At 45.0% G+C, this 17,889-nt stretch overlaps 2 protein-coding genes and 4 non-coding genes across 7 annotated transcripts; all 6 read left to right on the forward strand.

Moving 5' to 3' along the window:
• Positions 1–326: 326 nt before the first annotated feature.
• Positions 327–2,427, forward strand: LOC103055690 (40-kDa huntingtin-associated protein-like). The gene has a single exon (XM_007433343.3). The coding sequence runs from the start codon at positions 396–398 to the stop codon at positions 1,443–1,445; it is 1,050 nt and encodes a 349-aa protein (XP_007433405.2). The 5' UTR covers positions 327–395; the 3' UTR covers positions 1,446–2,427.
• A 2,682-nt stretch (positions 2,428–5,109) lies between these two features.
• On the forward strand, positions 5,110–17,576 carry DKC1 (dyskerin pseudouridine synthase 1). Of its 2 annotated transcripts, none has more exons than XM_015888947.3 (15): positions 5,110–5,226; positions 6,518–6,576; positions 7,607–7,693; positions 8,023–8,114; positions 8,845–9,029; positions 9,163–9,227; positions 9,524–9,650; positions 10,000–10,130; positions 11,463–11,606; positions 12,509–12,629; positions 13,950–14,068; positions 14,649–14,755; positions 15,089–15,161; positions 15,970–16,125; positions 16,743–17,576. In XM_015888947.3, the coding sequence occupies exons 1-15, from the start codon at positions 5,211–5,213 to the stop codon at positions 16,812–16,814; spliced, it is 1,554 nt and encodes a 517-aa protein (XP_015744433.1). In that variant the 5' UTR covers positions 5,110–5,210; the 3' UTR covers positions 16,815–17,576. The 2 variants fall into 2 exon arrangements, with proteins under 2 accessions (XP_015744433.1, XP_007433395.1); XM_007433333.4 differs by having other exon boundaries at positions 5,111–5,226; positions 15,967–16,125.
• On the forward strand, positions 9,841–9,915 carry LOC112541259 (small nucleolar RNA SNORD83). The gene has a single exon (XR_003085281.1). It is a non-coding gene; the product is annotated as a small nucleolar RNA SNORD83 (small nucleolar RNA).
• LOC112541260 (small nucleolar RNA SNORA36 family) lies at positions 10,172–10,303 on the forward strand. Its single transcript, XR_003085282.1, has one exon. It is a non-coding gene; the product is annotated as a small nucleolar RNA SNORA36 family (small nucleolar RNA).
• Positions 13,274–13,521, forward strand: LOC112541261 (small nucleolar RNA SNORD17). Its single transcript, XR_003085283.1, has one exon. It is a non-coding gene; the product is annotated as a small nucleolar RNA SNORD17 (small nucleolar RNA).
• On the forward strand, positions 14,355–14,431 carry LOC112541258 (small nucleolar RNA SNORD83). Its single transcript, XR_003085280.1, has one exon. It is a non-coding gene; the product is annotated as a small nucleolar RNA SNORD83 (small nucleolar RNA).
• Positions 17,577–17,889: the final 313 nt, after the last annotated feature.

Here is a 17,889-nt window from a genome sequence, read left to right on the forward strand (position 1 = left end):
TCAGGGAGTATTATTTGAATGGACACGGCCCCATTACGCAGACTCAACAAGCGTGTTTTATTAACCCAGGGTTAGGGTTTAGCAGGTTGTGTGACCGTGCACTTAGGCCACTGTTTGCAAAACGCGGCTTTCATTGCAAAGCGTGCGGTGCGAATCAGAGCCAATCGCGGCTCACGAAACAAATCAGGGCCTGCCTCAGCTCGCCCTCAAGGCCTATAGCCACACACCCCAACGACGAGAGCCTTCCCTCCCTTTAGATCAGCCAATCAGATCAGCTGCTCGGGCTGGGTTCATTTAGCCGCGCCTCCTTCCTTTCCACGTCCGGGCGCGTTTCTAAGGCGACGCGACGCCGTCACTTCCGGCGGGGCCCGCGAGGCAGCGAGCGGTGGGGCGCGATGCTCTCGGTCCCGGGCGCGGGCGCCGGCTCGTCCTCGGGCTTCGGCCCCGGCGAGGCGGCTTCGGGCGCGGGCGCCGGCGGCGACTTCCTGGCCCGCTACCGGCTAGTGTCGGCTAAGCTCCGCAAGCGCTTCCTGCGCAAGCCGAACGTGTCGGAGGCGTCGGAGCAGTTCGCGGCGCTGGCGCGGGAGCTGCGCGCCCAGGAGAGCCTCCCGTACGCGGCCTGGTGCCAGCTGGCGGTGGCGCGCTGCGCCCAGAGCCTGGGCCACCTGGCGGGCGAGGCGGCGGCGCTGGCCGAGGCGGCGCGGCTCTGGCTGCGGCACGAGCGCGAGCTCCGCCTGCGCCAGGGCCCCGGGCTGGGCCTCTCCGAGTACCTGCCGGCCGCCCACGGCTGCGTGGCCTTCGCCGCTCGCCTGCACGTCGACCTGGGCCAGCCGGCGCTGGCGGCCGGCTTGTGGCTGGAGCTGGGCAACGAGCTGCGCTCCGCTGGCGAGCCGGGCCAGGCCGTGCCGGCCTTCCTGCGCGCCGCCGACCTGCTGGCCGCGGGCCACCTGCCCCTGGAGGCGCTGCACGGCCTGCGCGACGTGGCCTCCTGCCTGCTGCTGAGCCGCGACTACGACGGCGCCCTGGCGGTGCTCACGCAGGCCCAGCATCTGGCCCAGGGTGGCAGCGGAGCTGCCGCTGCCGCCTCTTCCGCCGCCGCCGGTGCCACCTCGCTGCCCGGCGCTTTCCTTGACCAGCTGCTCCACTGCGAGGTGACGCGGCTCCTGCTCCTGCTCCTGCTGCAGCCTCCGCCGTCCAAGCTGTTGCCCGAACACGCCCAGACGCTTGAGAAGTACTCTTGGGAGGCCCTGGACGCCTGCTCGGGCTACATGCCCTCTGAGCTCTTCTTGCTGCTCCAGTCTGCTGTCATGGCCTGCCAGGAGAAAGACCTGGAGTCCCTGAAGGTGCTGCAGAAGGAACTCTGGCCGCTGCTCACTGCTGAGCAGAACAACCTTCTCCACTTGGTTGTGCAAGAGATGATCGCCCCCTCGGGTCAGGGGTTCTGACAGTTTGTGTTCCTGGCCTTACTTTTTCCATGGATGGCTCTCGCTGAGGAGGCGAAGAACTTAGGCAGAACTGCCTGAAGGAGATCTGCAGTAGTCAGAGTTAGTGGGAAAGGTGGTAATTGTACCTATACAACTCCTGTACTCAACTCATTGAAACTCGTAATCTTGCCTCTCTATGCGTGCATTAAAGGTCATCATTAACCATCCCATATGGTGAGGTGAGGGCACTTAGATGGCCCAAATATGATGGATTATATCTCCTACCATTTTTTAAACAGATTCTTTGCCTGTGTCAGAGGGAGTTTTGTCCTGACATTCCTGATTCTTTCTACCTTGCCATTCCTTGAACTTAATTATGAACTTCAGAGAACTGCATGGGACTTCCCCATATAGCTTACTGTTGGCCTATATTCTGTTTTGCAGCTTCCTAGAATTCTTCCACAGGCCACAGTGCAAATCATATGAGATTTGCGATGTCAGCTGAAAACTGATCAGAACATTTCCCTTGTTTCAACTGAGATTATGGAAAGCTTTAAGCAGCTTTTTTTGTCAGTATCATCCACCAAATATATACTGGATTCTTCTCAGTACTATGCTTCTGATGGAGGCTATATTAAAATCAACATGCATAATATAAACAACAATTTGGGAGAATTGTAGGAATTTCAAAATATTTGTCTATTTGAACCCAAATGGATTACTAAACTGCATTCTCAGGGTTCTGTGTTGGATTAATTTCTGCCTTGAAAAAAAAATCTGTGAACTTTGCCTGAGAATTAGCTTGTTGTATAATTTAATTTGGCTCTAACATTAATTCTTTGAAAATGAACTGGTTTCTTACTGGAATGTGGGGAAGTTTTTTTTTTTAAGTAACCATTTTTTTTCTGAAGGTGTATTCAATTTTAAATACATATTGTTAATTTTGAACAAGTGCCCTTTACATTATTTGAGTAAAAAGAGACTTGAGCTATAACATTAAAAATCTTGCCAGACTGATTTTTGCCAATTTGTTTCCATCATATTTAAAGCATTTCAGTAGCTGCGTTCATATGTGGTTGCTTGATATTGGCTTAATTTATGCAAATCCAAGCAACTGTAGCCTATTCAACAAACTGATTAGGTAAAAAGCTGGCATACTGTATTTTAATAACAATTTGATTGACCTCATATCTGTTGCAGGAGGAATGTTGACTTCACCAAGCATATGGCTTGGTATGGAGTTTTTTAATTTATACCACTTCTTGTTGTTCATCCATCGTTGTTGATGAAGACCTCAGCACCATTAGTAAAGTTAAAACTAAATGTCTGAAGATGACTGGTCAGGCCAATTTGGGCACAGACTGTCCGGGCACATATTGGGCAAACATGTAGATGTTGCAGTGATGTCTCTAGATTTGTGCAGCTCATGTTTATGTTGTACTTCTGCAGTGTGTCTTACTTCATAAGCTTGACAGCCCTTATGGATGAGGCCACAACAAGTAGAGTGATTTTGTGCCAGCATTTCTCAGGTGGTTGTGTCTATGTCAAGCAACTTCAGGGAGGCCTTTAATGTATCTGAAATGTTTCTTCCGCCTTCCACATGAGTGTTTTCCAGCAGAGAGTTCCCCAAAAAGAAGCTGCTTTGTTATCCGCTAGTCCAGCATATGGATGACATAACCTGCCCACTGGGTCTGCACTCTCATTAGCAGCATGTAGATTAATGGTAGACTTGCTCTAGAGAGAACTTCAGTGTCTGTTACTTTATCTAGCCATCTGATGCTGAATATTTTGCAAAGACAAGTCATATGGGAATGGTTAAGCTGTCTTGCATGCCTTCGAAACACAGTCCATGTTTCACAGGCATACAGAAGGGTAGTGAGTATCACAGCTCTGTAGACCTTCAATTTTGTTGCTGCACTAATTCCTTGACATTCCCACACAGTGGAGCGCAGTCTACTGAAAGCAGAACATGCTTTGCTATCCTGCAGTTTACTTCTGTATCAGTGGTCACTGCTTGAGAGAGGGTGCTGTCGTTCTGCCTCCTGATTGAGATTTTGGGTTCTGTGTACAGTGCATGAGGAGCAGGTGGTGCATGACCTCAGTCTTTTGAATATTGATGGTGAGCCCAAAGTTGTCACAAGCTGTAGAGAATTTGTCCGTACTGACTTGCATCCCTGGCTCTGAGCCAGCATTCAGGGCACAGTTATCAGCAAAGAGGAAGTCTCTCAGAACAGTTTCCTCCACTTTGGTAATAGCTTGAAGTCTCAGGTTGAAGAGCTGAGATCCACTCTGTACTTGAGGCTGATTCCAGCATCGTTGTCCTGAAAGACATCATTCAGCATGGCAGTAAACATCATGCTGAACAGTGTGGGTGCCAGCAGACAGCAGTGTTTAACACCATTGGTGACAATGGTGGGAATGCCTTAGTGGATTCTCCACCATTCAGTGCTCTGGCCATCATGCCAACATGGAACTGGCATACCATCTGAATGCATTTGGCAGGGCAGCCGAACTTTGACATGATCCTCCACGGGCCTTGTCAGCTGACAGTATCTAAGGCTTTTATGAGGTCAACAAAGATTGTATAGAGTTCACAATTCTCCTGACACTTCTGAAGTTGTGCAAGGCAAAAATCATGTCAATCACTGTGACTCTGGCAGCAAGCCCAGGTCCAGATGAGAGACCAGATGATTTAGCAGAACTCTGGCAAGGGTTTTTCCTGTGAAGGAGAGCAGGGCGATTGGAATGCCTTGTCACATGCTTGTCGATTACCCTTCCTCTTGTAGAGGTGTATGATAGATGCATCTTTAAGTTCCTGAGGAATAGATCCTTGCTTCCAAAAAGACTGGAATAACTTGGTGAGTTTCTCTACAAATACAGGACCACCAATTTTGTATATCTGTGCAAATATACATCTCTTTGTATACTGCTCTTACAGAAGAATGCAAAGTGGTTTTCTGATAAGACAAATGGGCATGTCTTCTCTGATGATTCGAAAGAAGACAGCATAAAGCTTGGGCCTCTGTCCCTGAAAACACCCGAGTCCTACTGCTTGCGCTTTGTGAGCCAAACCCACTGATGGGATGAAGAGAGCTTCCCCAGCCGATGTCAGCGCAGAGATTGCTTCCCCCTGTGCCGTCCGGTCTAAGTACCAGTGTAACTTATTCTCAAGTGAGGCCAATTCAGCCAGAGTAGCCTCCCAGGCAAGGCACACCATTTTCAGCATATATGGGCCAAGGGATGGTGGGCTGTTTCGTGTCTACAGAGAAATCACTTCATTTAGGTTTCTCAAAGTGCTCTTATAAGCTATAGAGAAAGCGAGCAGCTGGCTTGCATGCTGACCGGGGAGTTCCGGGAGTTGAAGACCACATGTCTAAAAGTTGCCAAGTTTGAGAAACACTGGTCTGGTGCCATTTCTCCCTGGCGTCCTTTCTCTCCAAAGCCATTGCTCCGTTAGAAACGGAAAGCACTTGCCCTGGTTTGTACGCACGCATTTTTCAAGTCGACCCGCAAGGAAGAGAAGAGCGGGTAAGTCTAACTTTCGTTAGTCTATGTTCTTCTGTGTTTTTTTTTTTTTTAAACCCCCTGCCGGCCGTTTAAAGGTACGGCGACAGGCTTTGGCCATCTTTCTCTATTCTCGATGATCCTTTGAGCCCCGCCCCTGTGTCGCGCTGCTTGCCGGGATAGGAACCGGAAGTGGGTGGAGAGGCCGTTTCCTGTCTGAGCGGGTTGGCGGGATAGCGCAGTGGCGCGCCTGGGTCTGAGGCAGCGCGTGGCGGAGGCAAGATGGCGGAGGGGACAGGTGGGTGCAAAGACGCGTCCCGGCCGGATTTGGACTCTCGGGGTCTCAGAGGGCGGGGAGGGGAGGGCGCGTGTGTGTGAAAAGGCGTTGTTGCTGACGATGGGGCGTTTTGGTCTCCTAGACCCGACGACCTTGTTTCTGAAAGGCCCATTAGGAGGAAGCACGTGTTTCCCGGGCGCATGGGGAAGTGCACTCTGTGCATGCACCGAGGTTCCTCGTGATGGAAGGGACTGCAGAGGACGGTGCATTGCTGTGATACCGGGGCTCAGGAACGGGAAGGGGTGGCGTTGCAGAAACTTCGCAGCCGGGCTTTGGGGAATTGGGGACCCGGGCGAAGAGGCCCCTGAGGGGCTCCTTGTTCCCCGGGGTGGGAGCCGGAATTTCCCATCCCGGCGCCGTGGAGCTGGCCTGGCAAAAACGTTTCCAAAGGGAGCTTTTAGATTACCCAGAAGCAAAAGTGCATCTTGTTGGACTCTGGTCTTGGAAACTTAACGGGGGGGCGTTTCATCATCATCATCATCATCATCATTATTATTATTCCGCCTTTTTTACATATAACTCAAGGCGGCAAACACACCTCATACTCCTTCCGCCTATTTTCCCCACTACAACCCTGTGAGGTGGGCTGGGCTGAGAGATCACCCAGCCTAATGCTCGTATTACTGCGCTTGTGTAAATGCTCTGTAGTCTTTCCCTGCTCTTGAACGCTTTTTTCTTCTCGTCGCATAGTTCTTCAAGTTGCATAGTTGCATGCATCTAATATGAGTTGCCTGCTGTGTATTGTAATGCCGTTGGTTCTCCCAAAGAGTTAGGCGGGAGGAAAAAATGGTAAGCACGTGTTTGGCCCTGGTAGGCCATTTTGGAAGATAAGGAGGTGCAGTAGGGCAGCCTTCTTTCAACTGCAATCCACCAGATGTGTTAGCACTAAAAATTGGACAGGGAATCATGTTTGTATGTGCCCGTGTTTTAAGATGTTTGAAATGAAGAACCTTCTCCAAAGCGTAAGTTTTCAAACTTTTTCATTCCCTTTGAATCCTAGGCATCTGGTTAGAACAACAGTTGGAAGTTCTTGTTACTATCGATGTGCTTCCTTTTTTGTACTGCCCTCACTCACCTGGCTTTTGTCTGCTCCCTATTAAGAGGTTACTTTGTGCAACCTTCATCCAGCATTAACCGAAGTACTAAAGCTTACTTTTGGGAGATCAGTAAACAGCACTGCCAAATCTTTTTCTATCTTTAAGTTTGCAACAGGTGCTACGTTTTATTGATTTATTTGCTTATGTCACCATAGGTTCTGTTTCTAAGAAGCACAAGAAGAAAAAGAAGTCTTTGCCAGATGAAGATGTTGCTGTGAGTTGGCCAGGTTATAGTAGCTTGCCACGTTATGTAGCAAACTCCCTTTTAAGCCTCAGTTATCCTGTGGATGTTCCCAAATAAAAATACAATTTAAATTGCATTTAACGGGACATTGTTATTTTATTAACCACACAGCACAAAGATTAGCACTTCTAAGATATCACCGTTATTTACAGATCCCATTTTTATTTTTCTGTAGCACTGAAAACACTTCCTTATGTGTTAACGTGTACATACATCCTGAGAAGGAATTTGTTGTTATTATGCTCTATTCTACTAAGCAGTAGCTTCCAATCTGACTTTTATATTTAAAAGCGCTGTCTGGAGCAGAGTGAGAGACTCTTGATGGTCTTTTCAGTTCTAGACTAGGTAAAAGTAAAGTCTTCCTAGAGTCAAACTCAGCTCCTGACTTAACTGACGTGTCTTTGTGGTTTTCTTGGGAACAGAATGGAAATGGCTTGCCATTCCCATTTTCGGGGATGTTTTTTGATTTCCTGGTTTAGCCTGCAGCCATGGAATTCCTGGATAGTCTCCCATCCAGTTTTGATCCCTGCTTAGCTCCTGAACCGTAACAAGATCAGCCTGGTGCTGCTGCCTACTGAAATTAGTGTACACTACAGCTTCCACATTTTCTTACTGAAAATTGTGTCCTCTTCAAGTCATTGGTGAATAATATAATACAAGCAATGGTGCTTTGTCTCTTGTTTTTGAGAGGCAGCTGAGGGCTCACGTTGCTGGAATTGGCTGGTGGGGTAGTCAATACTGCTCCCCCCATCTTGAATTGTATGTAGTCTTTTTATATAGAATTGTTCTTAACTAATTTTAATATGGATATTTATATTTTCATTGTTTTTACTGTTTTGAATTTTAATTGTGAGCCGCCCGGAGTTGCCCTCTGGGGGAGATGGGCAGCATATACATTTAATAAATAAATAAATTTATCTTACGGCCAATCTTAGCTGCAAGAGAAGTTTCCACCCTCTTGTTCACAGTCCCAGTTACTCATTTACTAATTCAATTTTAGGATATACAACATACAGAAGAATTCCTTATCAAGCCTGAATCAAGAGTGGCACAGCTGGATACATCACAGTGGCCTTTGCTTCTCAAGGTAAGATAGTTGTATCAGTGAAATAGGTTTGTTTAATGCCATTATGACATTTTTGAACAAATACAAGATAGTTTACAATTCAAAAAATCTAAAGCAGTCTCTTACTAGCTGAGAGTAAATTTTAGGGATTGCTGTCTTTATGGAGCTGACAGGGCAAATTAAGCTCCAAGAAAGCTTACGTAAAGGGTTTCAGAGCAAGGCAATTTGCTGAGGCCTTTCACTAAAGAAAATCAGATGTGTAACATCTGATAGGCCCTTTTGGGCACAGCTCAAAGTTCAAAATTGCCTATAAACTAAGTATAATTTTGCTTTGTTTTGGGGTTTTGTAGAATTTTGACAAGTTAAATGTGAGGACTGCACACTACACCCCACTTCCTTCTGGCTGCAATCCCTTAAAAAGAGAGATTTCTGAGTATGTAAGGTAAGATCATGTTACACAGCGTAAAGTCATCTTTTCCTCCACCCCATCACTAAGAAAGTTTCTTCTGCAGCGTTTGCTATGGAATTTCTGAATGACAAAGGGGCGGCACTCTGCTCTCCTTGGGTTTTCAGTACGCTGATTTACAAGCATGGATCTCTGTTTAACAATTATCCAGTGCTGTCCTTTCTTTATAACTCTGACACGTAGCTTGGCAGAGGGTAGCCTATCCATTGTTGTGGCACATAATGTGTAGTAAATCATCTGCTAGGGAATGTTTACTAGTTGGCCAAATCAAAAGTAAGCCAAAGATGAAAAGGGAATCTAATTTAATATTTTATACTTAAATGTTCATTATAGCTTAAAGTTACAGTGAACCCTGTAATGTGCTTGAAACCTTCAGTGTGTGCGTGCGCATGCACGTGCCTTTGAGTCAGTCTTGACTCCTGGCAAGTGTCTGGACTAGTCCCTGCAGTTTTCTTGGCAAGATTTCAGAAATGGTTTGCCATTGCCTCCTTCCTAGGGCTGACAGAGAGTGACTGGCACAAGGTCACCCAGCTGGCTTCCTGCCTAAGGTGGGACTAGAACTCACAGACTCCCAGTTGCTAGCCTTATGCCTTAACCACTATTTATTTATGTTATTATAGCTGATCTTTACCTATAAGGTTTCTTCTGATTTAAGATAGATTTCAGTCATTATCTTAAATCTTAGTTACTGTGATTTTTGTCCTAGGACGGGCTTCATCAACCTGGATAAGCCTTCCAACCCATCTTCCCATGAGGTTGTGGCCTGGATCCGCCGCATTCTCCGTGTTGAGAAGACAGGGCACAGCGGCACATTGGACCCCAAAGTTACCGGGTGCCTGATCGTATGCATTGAGCGAGCAACACGTTTGGTCAAGTCTCAGCAAAGTGCAGGTATATTGTCTGCTTTTTCTCTAATCGAGAAAGAAGTTGCATTGCTATACTCTGAAAGCCTAAGCTCCTTGCCTCGTAATGGAACAGCAAAATTCGAGTGGCCCCTCCTTACTACTCTTTTGTCATCTTCCAGGCAAAGAGTATGTGGGAATCGTTCGGCTGCACAATGCAATTGAGAGCGAGGTTCAGCTTTCCAGGGTAAGTCTTGACCAGGCAGGAAGTGAAATTTTCACCTGTTGCTTTCTCCTGTGTCTAGGTACGCATGGAAATGTCAATTGTACCCGCAGAGCATGTTTTGAACTTGCTCTGGGGAATGTGGCTCTAGTTTTGATGGGCATTTGAGCACGTCTGACAGGCTTAGATAACCACTCTGGACATAGTTGGTCTTCTTGATTTGATGTTTCCCTTGAATCATTTGAGTGTGTAACAAATTCTTTTCATCTTTGCTTCTAGGCTGCTTGACATAGTAATATTTGATCTCTTTCTTTTTGTAGGCCATAGAAACGTTGACGGGTGCCCTCTTTCAGAGACCTCCCCTTATTGCTGCAGTAAAGAGGCAGCTGAGAGTCCGAACCATCTACGAAAGCAAACTGGTTGAATATGATCCCGAAAGAAGACTGGGTAATGGAACCATTCTTCCTGCTCCAGAGAGGGTGGTTGGCCCTTCTGGGTCCTGGCTAAAAGTAGAAGTCCCATTCCTGTCCCTTCCCCCCTTCTCTTTCACTGCAGCTGAGCCTTCCAGATCTGCTCTTTGACTAGCTTTGCTGTCCCTCCCCTCCCCCCTTTGCTGTCCCTCCCCTCCCCATTCTTAGCCAAATGATGTAGAAGTGATGACATAGCACGCTGTGCAAAGATGACTTTCATCTATCACCCAATACTGATGGCCTGGATTAAAATAGTCTGCTCAGTTTCTTATTGACAAGGTGTGCTTCTTATCTATGGCGTCAGCTTTCTTCTGCCCTTTTTCCAGGTATCTTCTGGGTGAGCTGCGAAGCTGGAACCTACATCCGGACACTTTGCGTGCATCTGGGCTTGTTGCTGGGAGTTGGAGGTCAAATGCAGGAGCTCCGACGAGTGCGCTCTGGGGTCATGGGAGAGAAGGTGGGTCAAGGGTGTGGCCTTCCAAGCATGTGGCTGTAGCTACCCAAAGTGTTGAGTTCAGTTCAGGGTTCTTCCCCTGTTCTGGTAATTAAACTTTGGGACAGTAAATAGTTGGGAGATGTTGAGGTAGGAAGTTCCATTTTTCTGCCAGGTCCCTCTCTCAGCCCACAATATTAAGTAGTGTCCAAGTGAGATGAATTACATGGGGTCCCAGGCTGTAATGCTTTGAAGTTACCTGTGAAAAGAGCCCAACTGCACATAGGTTAAAATTAAACATGACCTGAACAGCTTAATATGGCTCATTCTCAGTCACTATGGGGAAACAAAGTGGCTTTCAGCTTTTAAAAGTTTACCTTGTTTTGGGAGGGAGCACAGGTTATAAACCAGTCAGATTCTCTGGAGTGAGGAGTGATTTCTATGAAGGATTTTTGCAGAGTTCTGGGGAGAATTTGTCCTGAAAAGCTGGGGAATCTTTTGCCCTGGGGTCAGTTTCCCTCTGAGGGTTCTTGACGACGGAAGAGACGGTCTAAATTTTGTTACCAAACTTGAGTGGCTCTAGGTGTACAGAGAATTGAAGTTGTTTGGTGTATTTTCACCAATGCTTGTATAAGTTCCTTAGTTCCCCATGTGTCTGAATGCACCCATGGCTTGCATTTTGGACGAGCCTGTATTGCAAGGATTGAACATACAACTTCATATGCAGAAAAATGCGGTATTTGGTCAGAACAGGATCAAGTAGCAGATGATGGGAAAGGATTGAGCTTAGAAAAGATGACATCTACATTGATTGCTGACTGAAAACCCCTTATGACTTTTTGCGTAAAACAGAAAAAAATGAACTTACGATTTATGGTTTTGACAATTAGATAGGATAGATTAGAGAAAGAAAAATCATGATGTAACTTTAGAGAAAGTGGTAAATTTATCGTTGTACTTAAAATGCTGTAAAGAAGTTCAGAAGCAGCTTCTTTATATCTTTTTTAATTTCTATTTTACTTTTACTTTTTTTCCTTTCTTGCTCTTTTAGCTTTCTCTTTGATTTCTTTTTCTTTTTTCTTCCTTACTCTGTATTAGTTTATATTAGTTTTTACCTTTGTTTTTAAATATATGTATTTAAAATATGTATAAGATAGATAGATAGATAGATAGATAGATAGATAGATAGATAGATAGATAGATAGATAGATAGATGAAAGGATCCAGCTTAAGAGACAAGAGAGTTTCAGCTTCTTCTCATATATAGTTCAGCTGACCTTGACTTCTGTAAAACAGCATTCTGTGTTCCTAGCAAGAATTCTAATACTCCAGGGGCTGGCGGGGATCTGCTTCTAGGACCACATGGTGACCATGCACGATGTGCTGGATGCTCAGTGGCAGTATGACAACAATAAGGATGAGAGTTACCTGCGAAGGGTGATCTTCCCTTTGGAGAAGTTGCTGGTATCACACAAGCGGCTTGTTATGAAGGACAGTGCGGTAAGTGCCCCTATTTGCGCTGGTGGCCTTGCCGTTGGTTGCTCTAACTTAGAACTGTAGTCTCTCTGGCTCAGCCTGGCCTACCTTGCCAGGTTGGTGGTTAGAAGAAAGAGGAGGGGGGGAGTTGTATGTATCCTGCTTTAAGCTTATACAGCAATGGCTGGCTGTAAATCCAGTACATAAATAATAAATTTGTTCCTGGGATTGCTTCCAGGCCAGAGATAGAATCAGTAATTGTTTACAGATGACTGGTTTCATCTTTGTACCAAGTAGGGACATTTAAAGAAATCTGATGAGTTCAAACTTGTTTTTGTAAAGCAGCATCTTAGGGGAACTGAAAATTCTTTGTGCTGCAGCAGGACTTTTCTTAGAAGGGGCCCCACTCATTTTCTCGAACATCTCTTGTAAGGTGGTATTTTAATAAGTAACTCTGTTAAGCATTTCCAGGAATGAAAAGTGCTGCCTAATTGAGACAGGATTGTATGCTGTTAGCCTTCCTCTGTGTAACTTGTGGGGCTGTGTTCAAGGCTGTGAAATGCAAAAGCACTGTACGCTTGTGAGGATTATTTAAATTTTACATATTAATTGCTTTTTTATAATTTTAGATGTTGTACTTTATGTAATTTTAGTGTCTATTTCATAATTTAAACATAGTCTGCATCCTGCACCTCACTCATAGATGCTAGTTAGGTTGTTTTATAAGTATACTTTAACTTTGTCTTAAATTTTATTTCATTTATTATCTATTAAGATAAATGTATATATGTTCACAGAGCACTCTGCTTGTACTGGTCTACGAGCATAATGAATTGAATTGAGTTTTCAAGAGTTTGAAATCAGAAGGAACAATTCCAGCTGAAATGTAGGATTCGCTGCTAAGATAGTCACTGCTTTTCATTCAGGTGAATGCAATTTGCTATGGTGCAAAGATCATGCTTCCTGGATTACTGCGGTATGAAGATGGGATTGAAGTCAATCAGGAAATAGTTGTGATCACCACAAAAGGAGAGGCCATCTGCATAGGTAAGAATGGGAGGGTGGGCCTGCTCGCTAGGAATTTTGTCTGCAGTTCTTCTGATGACTCTTCCCAGTCACAGCTCTTCTAGAAGTGTCTGGAGTTTCTTTTTATGCTACCAGCATAATTGTCATTATTTTGGACAGTATCCTATAATACTTCTTAGCACTGAAAATCACAGACAAATTACAGACATCTAGTGGAAAGTTAAATTCTTGCTTTATTGTGTGATTTAAATTCTTTTGCTGTATGCTACTTAGAAGCTCTCTGGTAGAAAAGTCATTAAAAGTATATTACATTTTATGTAGGGGACATCCTCAGATTAGGAGGAGGACGCATGTTCCCACAGGTCTGCTTTTGAATGTAAAGGTGCAGCCACAGAGATAACTTAACATGATGCTGTCAATCTCACCTTGCTAGGCATGGACACGCATGGTTCTGGGCCGAGGAAACGCCATGGCACGAGAGGGAAATTGCAGGACTTATGGCAAAGAGCTTTTTCCTGTAGGCTGATAGATCAGAAATGAGGTTCTTCTGTTTTTTTCCTCTCAGTTCTCACAAGGCACATCTCTAGAACTGTAGCATGGCTTTGTGTGGCCTTTGAAACATGTTTTCAGCATCCCTTTCCACTTGGATTTGCTCAGGGCTATATGTGAAATGATGATGACGTTTATCCATTCTCTGAGTGCAGCTGCTCTTCCCTTCCTGTCACATTGAGGCTTCAGTTCTGTAGCCTCAATGTTCTGTGGCTTCCAAACATCTTCCAGGCTTCCAGTGTTCTACTGGAGCTTGTGAGTGTGTTTGGCTGGCTACTGACTGGGTCTGGGCAGAAAAAGCAGAGCCAGACCCCTTTCATGTGGGGTTCTGACTCAACTAAGAAGAATGAAGCTGTCTGATCACATTTTGCTCTGATGTGCCTTTCTATAATGACAAATCCTAACTACAGAAATACAGAAAAATAATATCAAATACTCCACTACAGCTTGGGCGTTTTTCTTGGCAGGTAAACATGATCTCTGCTTTCTTTATATTCTTGTATGCACAGATGTGTTTCCCACGTGAAAAATCAGAGGGGAAAAAATCTGCTTTCTAGAGAGAGAATCATTTCAAGATAGGACACCATGAGTAAGGGATGTAATACAACTTCTTTGGAGGAAGAACTCTCATATTCCTGCTCAGCAAGTTCAAGCAAAGAATTAAACAGCTTGGGATATGCTAAGCCCTTCCAAAATTGATTGCATCTGCAGAGCTGACTCTGAGGCTATGTGAGGACTTCTGTGGTGCCTTGTTTAAAAATGCTCCGCTTTTCTTTATATGTTTTCCTTCAGCTGTTGCTTTGATGACCACTGCAGTAATCTCTACCTGTGACCATGGAGTTGTGGCAAAGATTAAGCGTGTGATCATGGAAAGAGACACCTATCCTCGCAAGTGGGGGCTTGGTCCCAAAGTAAGTCTTGGATGGCAGTGAATTATTTGCCTTTTGAAGGACTAACAGATCCTAAAGAGGAACAGTTATCGTTCTCTGTAGCTGTGCTGTCTGGCAGAGCCGCAGAACTGTCACAATATAAGGAACCCGATTTTTTCAGGTCTTTAGCAGTTTCCTTGGCTTCCTCTGTTTTTGCTCTCCTTAGTTACTGTTCTTCCCTGGATGTAGATACCTTTTGTAACTTCTGAATGTTTTTAAGCTTGACTCAATTTGAGTAGCAGCCCTTGCTGTTGGATCTCTCTGGTGAGCCAAATGATGTTTAAATAACCTTGGTGAGCACTCTGTGCAAAGATGACACCGATCTATCACCCAAGACTGATGGCTCCTGACTATAGACTGGGCATGCGAGAATAGGAGACTTCAGCTTATATAAGCAGTCCTGCGTTTTTGACATCTGTTTTGCCTGTGGGCTTCATTGCCTCTAAAGGTGGCAGCAGACTGGAGTGCAGTTTAGTTTTATTTCAGAGCCCGGGACCTTACTGCACACTGTGTCAGCCAGAGGCAATGCAGAAACTGAACTGTTTTCCTTATTTATCCTCAGGCTTCTCAGAAGAAGATGATGATCAAGCAAGGATTATTGGATGCTCACGGCAAACCTAATGAGAAAACTCCACAAGCTTGGAGAAAAGACTATGTGGATTATAACAGGTAATGTCTGCTGGTGCCTCAGTCTTAAGAAATGCTGGTTACCGGCCTATTAAGTCAATTGCGCTAGGAAAGCGAGAGGGATGGAGAGGGTCCTGTTTGCTCTGTGTTAGCAGGCAGTTATCCCTTTTTGGTCTGCTTTCCATGACTCTAGAGGGAGTCAGCCTGCTACATGAATCTAGGAAAGCTGCACTTGGCTCCATGCACGTGGGTGTCTATGCCAGCTTTCCATACATCCCATTTCCCCTTCGGGGTAAGAGTGGGGCAGACTAGGGTAGACTGGCCCTCCATCTCACCTGCAGGAAAAGTGCAAACTAAACTCCCGTTTCTTCCTAGGGTTTCTGTAAAGAAGGAGGTAGAAGAGAAGGAGGCAGAAGAGATTCAAGAGCAGCCAGAAAGGATGCCCAAGGTTGGTTTATTGCCAAGCTCTGCATCAGTATCTTGTCTCTTTGGGGATAGGGAGCGGTCCTTGCCTTTCAGTCCTGCTGCTAAAATTTGTTTTGTTACTAAGTTGAAAGTAAAGGCCTCTATAAGAGCTATGAATGCTGGGCTTTTTACAATCCCGTCACAGCTTGCATCACCCTGTAAGTATTTCTGATGATCTGTGCAAATGCTGCTGTTGTCTTGTTCCCTTGTGTGCCAATTTGGCTACGAGAAGGGCAAATCAGCATAGCTGCCAGCTGATCTCTGATCCGTCCAAGACTTGCTCAGTTCTCCTTTAGTTGTCAAGCCGCACAATTTCTTGCTAGTGAATTGATGACCCTGTTTTCTTCTTCAGGCAGCAAACCTAAAACCGTGCAATTTGCATCTCTGGCCGCAGGGTGTTTGTAATGGGTCCCAACCATTTAAAACCTGGATTTTCCTTCTGTGTTAGTCTGTGTTCCCTGCAAGGGTATGCCATGCTTCAAACTATTTTAAGTATAAAATGTCATGAAACGTCCTACTTCAGGCCCTTGGAAATGTGCTGAGCTTGGAGCGGCTCTTCTTGGAGCTTGAAACAAAAGGCTCAAGACAGTCCACTTTGTACTCAAAGCAGCTTGAAACAAAATGTTTTGCCAAGCCTCAGTTCCAGCTTTTTAAAAATAGAGAGGATACCAGAATACATAGATAATGAACATACTGACTGTTCTGTTTCTTAAAGAAGCCAGAACAGCAACTCAGCTCCAAAACAGCTGCTCTGGCCAGAATGCTTCTGATATTGTCTTGCTTTTCAGAAGAAAAGAAAAATTGAGAGTGATGGTGATCAAGAAGCAGTAGCTTCATCTCCCCCGGCCTCTTCAGAGGATCAAGCAGAGATGAAGAAGAAGAAAAAGAAAAAGAAGGAAAAGAGGAAGATGGAGTCTGCCGAGAGCAGCGGAGACTTAATTGAAATGGTAGGCCCTGTGTAATCTGTTTCCATAATTTTGGTGATCTTTTCTATGCAGTTAGAAGAGCAACGTCTTTGTTTTCACGTACATGTGTGTGTTAACTGCTGCTTGCCTGTTGGTGAATACTTGAACTTCATCCACTGAAAATACAGCAACTCTGTTCACACAATATGCTTAACCAGGCCCCATACAAATGACAGCATTTTCGCACCATACTACAGTTAATGAATTTTAACCTTGACAATTTTTTGGTGGTTTAGCATCATGTGCAAATCCTGGGAAGGTCTATGTGAAAACAAGGTAATTCCATAACCAGCTTAAACATCTGCAGATGTTTTGTGCGGTATGACAGATTTATCTATGATGGCCTGTTCACAAGAGCAAGGCATGCCTGTCTAGAACAGCATCTGATATGGCAATAAAAGGGAGGTGTAACAATGATACAGCTTTTTTTTTTTTAATTACTATGCCATATTAAAACCTTGTATAATATACCTTCAACCCAGCTCTGTAGCTGGCTTTCTTGGGAACTAATCTTCTTGGAAATAATATTGGAATATTTGGGTTCTCCAGAAAAGAGTGACACGGTGTGGATCTTTTGAACTCTTCTCTTCTTCTCCCAGGTCAGTGATCCGAGTGTGAAAAAGAAGAAGAAGAAGAAGAAACGAGAAGAAATAGAGGAGAGTTCAGAATAACTCCTCACTTCCATCCAGAGCCAGCAGCCTGGACCAGTTTGGGAAGGAAAAATACAAAGGCCTTCACAGAAAGTACAGACTGGATCAGTGTGTAGAGACTTGTCCTGATTGCTGTGCAAATTATTGGGGGGGCCAGTGTGGCACGCCCCCTCTGTCCTGTTCTAAGGATAGTTTGAGGTAGTTGAGGCAGCAGGCTCTCTGCCCCTGATTGCTTGCAGAAGAACCGAGAGTCCTGTCTGGGAGAGGTGATGCAATGCTCAGTCTTGGCACTGTTAGCAAGCTGGGTTTTTTTTACTCGTCAGCCTGAAGAGTTTCTGAATGTTGGTGCAGATTAAGAGGAGAAAGCAGTTAAGTCATATGTGGTCAGATGCTTCATTTAAAAATGTTTTTGTAGCCTTTTCTTTTTTGTTTTTACTTGCCTTGATTCCCTAAAGAACAAGTCCAGACACTTCCCACTCAGGATGCCAAAACTTTTGTTGCTCTTGTTAGTTCAGAAGGGAACCTGAAAACATGTGCCGACAAAGGGGGAGCTGTCAGCCATCTGTTCTAGCCCAAGAACAGAGTTCAGAGGCTTTTTCTCCTTTTTCACCCTTTCCAGTCTCCAGAAGAGGGTTGGAAATCAGTCTCTGCTCACAAATGTAGCAGAGAGACATCACTCTTTTCAGCAGGATGATCTAGTCCAGTCTTGTCCCATTGTCCCTTTCTAGGCAGAGTACCGATGCTCCTTTTAAAATGCTTTTTATTAAAAGATTACATACCTTATTTTATGCTCCTTTCTTTGGCTGGACTACAGTACTGCAAAAGCTGGGGGGGGGGGCAGGGAATGGGGAGCAACTGACATCTTGACATAGAGAAGCTAGGAGGAATTGGTATTATTTTCCTGATTGCCATTCTCAGATTATATTTCATCAGCAATGGGTTCATTTTATTCATATTGCTGAGGAGAGAATGGTAGAATTGCTGTAGTTTTTATGATGTCATGTATTCAACTCTACAGTAATTGCTTGCTTTTCCCTAGCCCAGTGTTTCTCAGCCTTGGCCACTTGAAGATGTGTGGACTTCAACTCCCAGAATT

Source organism: Python bivittatus, unplaced genomic scaffold (assembly GCF_059951505.1).
Source record: "Python bivittatus isolate LINGU-HERP-01145 unplaced genomic scaffold, Pbiv_v1 ctg000670_np1212, whole genome shotgun sequence".
NCBI lineage: Eukaryota > Metazoa > Chordata > Lepidosauria > Squamata > Pythonidae > Python > Python bivittatus.

Bases quoted from the DNA above. Each gene is read 5' to 3' on its own strand.
- DKC1 (XM_007433333.4), top strand. The intron at 9,030-9,162 runs GTATATTGTCTG...GTCATCTTCCAG, and splicing joins CAAGTCTCAGCAAAGTGCAG to GCAAAGAGTATGTGGGAATC. The intron at 9,651-9,999 runs GTAATGGAACCA...CCCTTTTTCCAG, and splicing joins TGATCCCGAAAGAAGACTGG to GTATCTTCTGGGTGAGCTGC.
- LOC103055690 (XM_007433343.3), top strand. From the start codon at position 396: ATGCTCTCGGTCCCGGGCGCGGGCGCCGGCTCGTCCTCGGGCTTCGGC.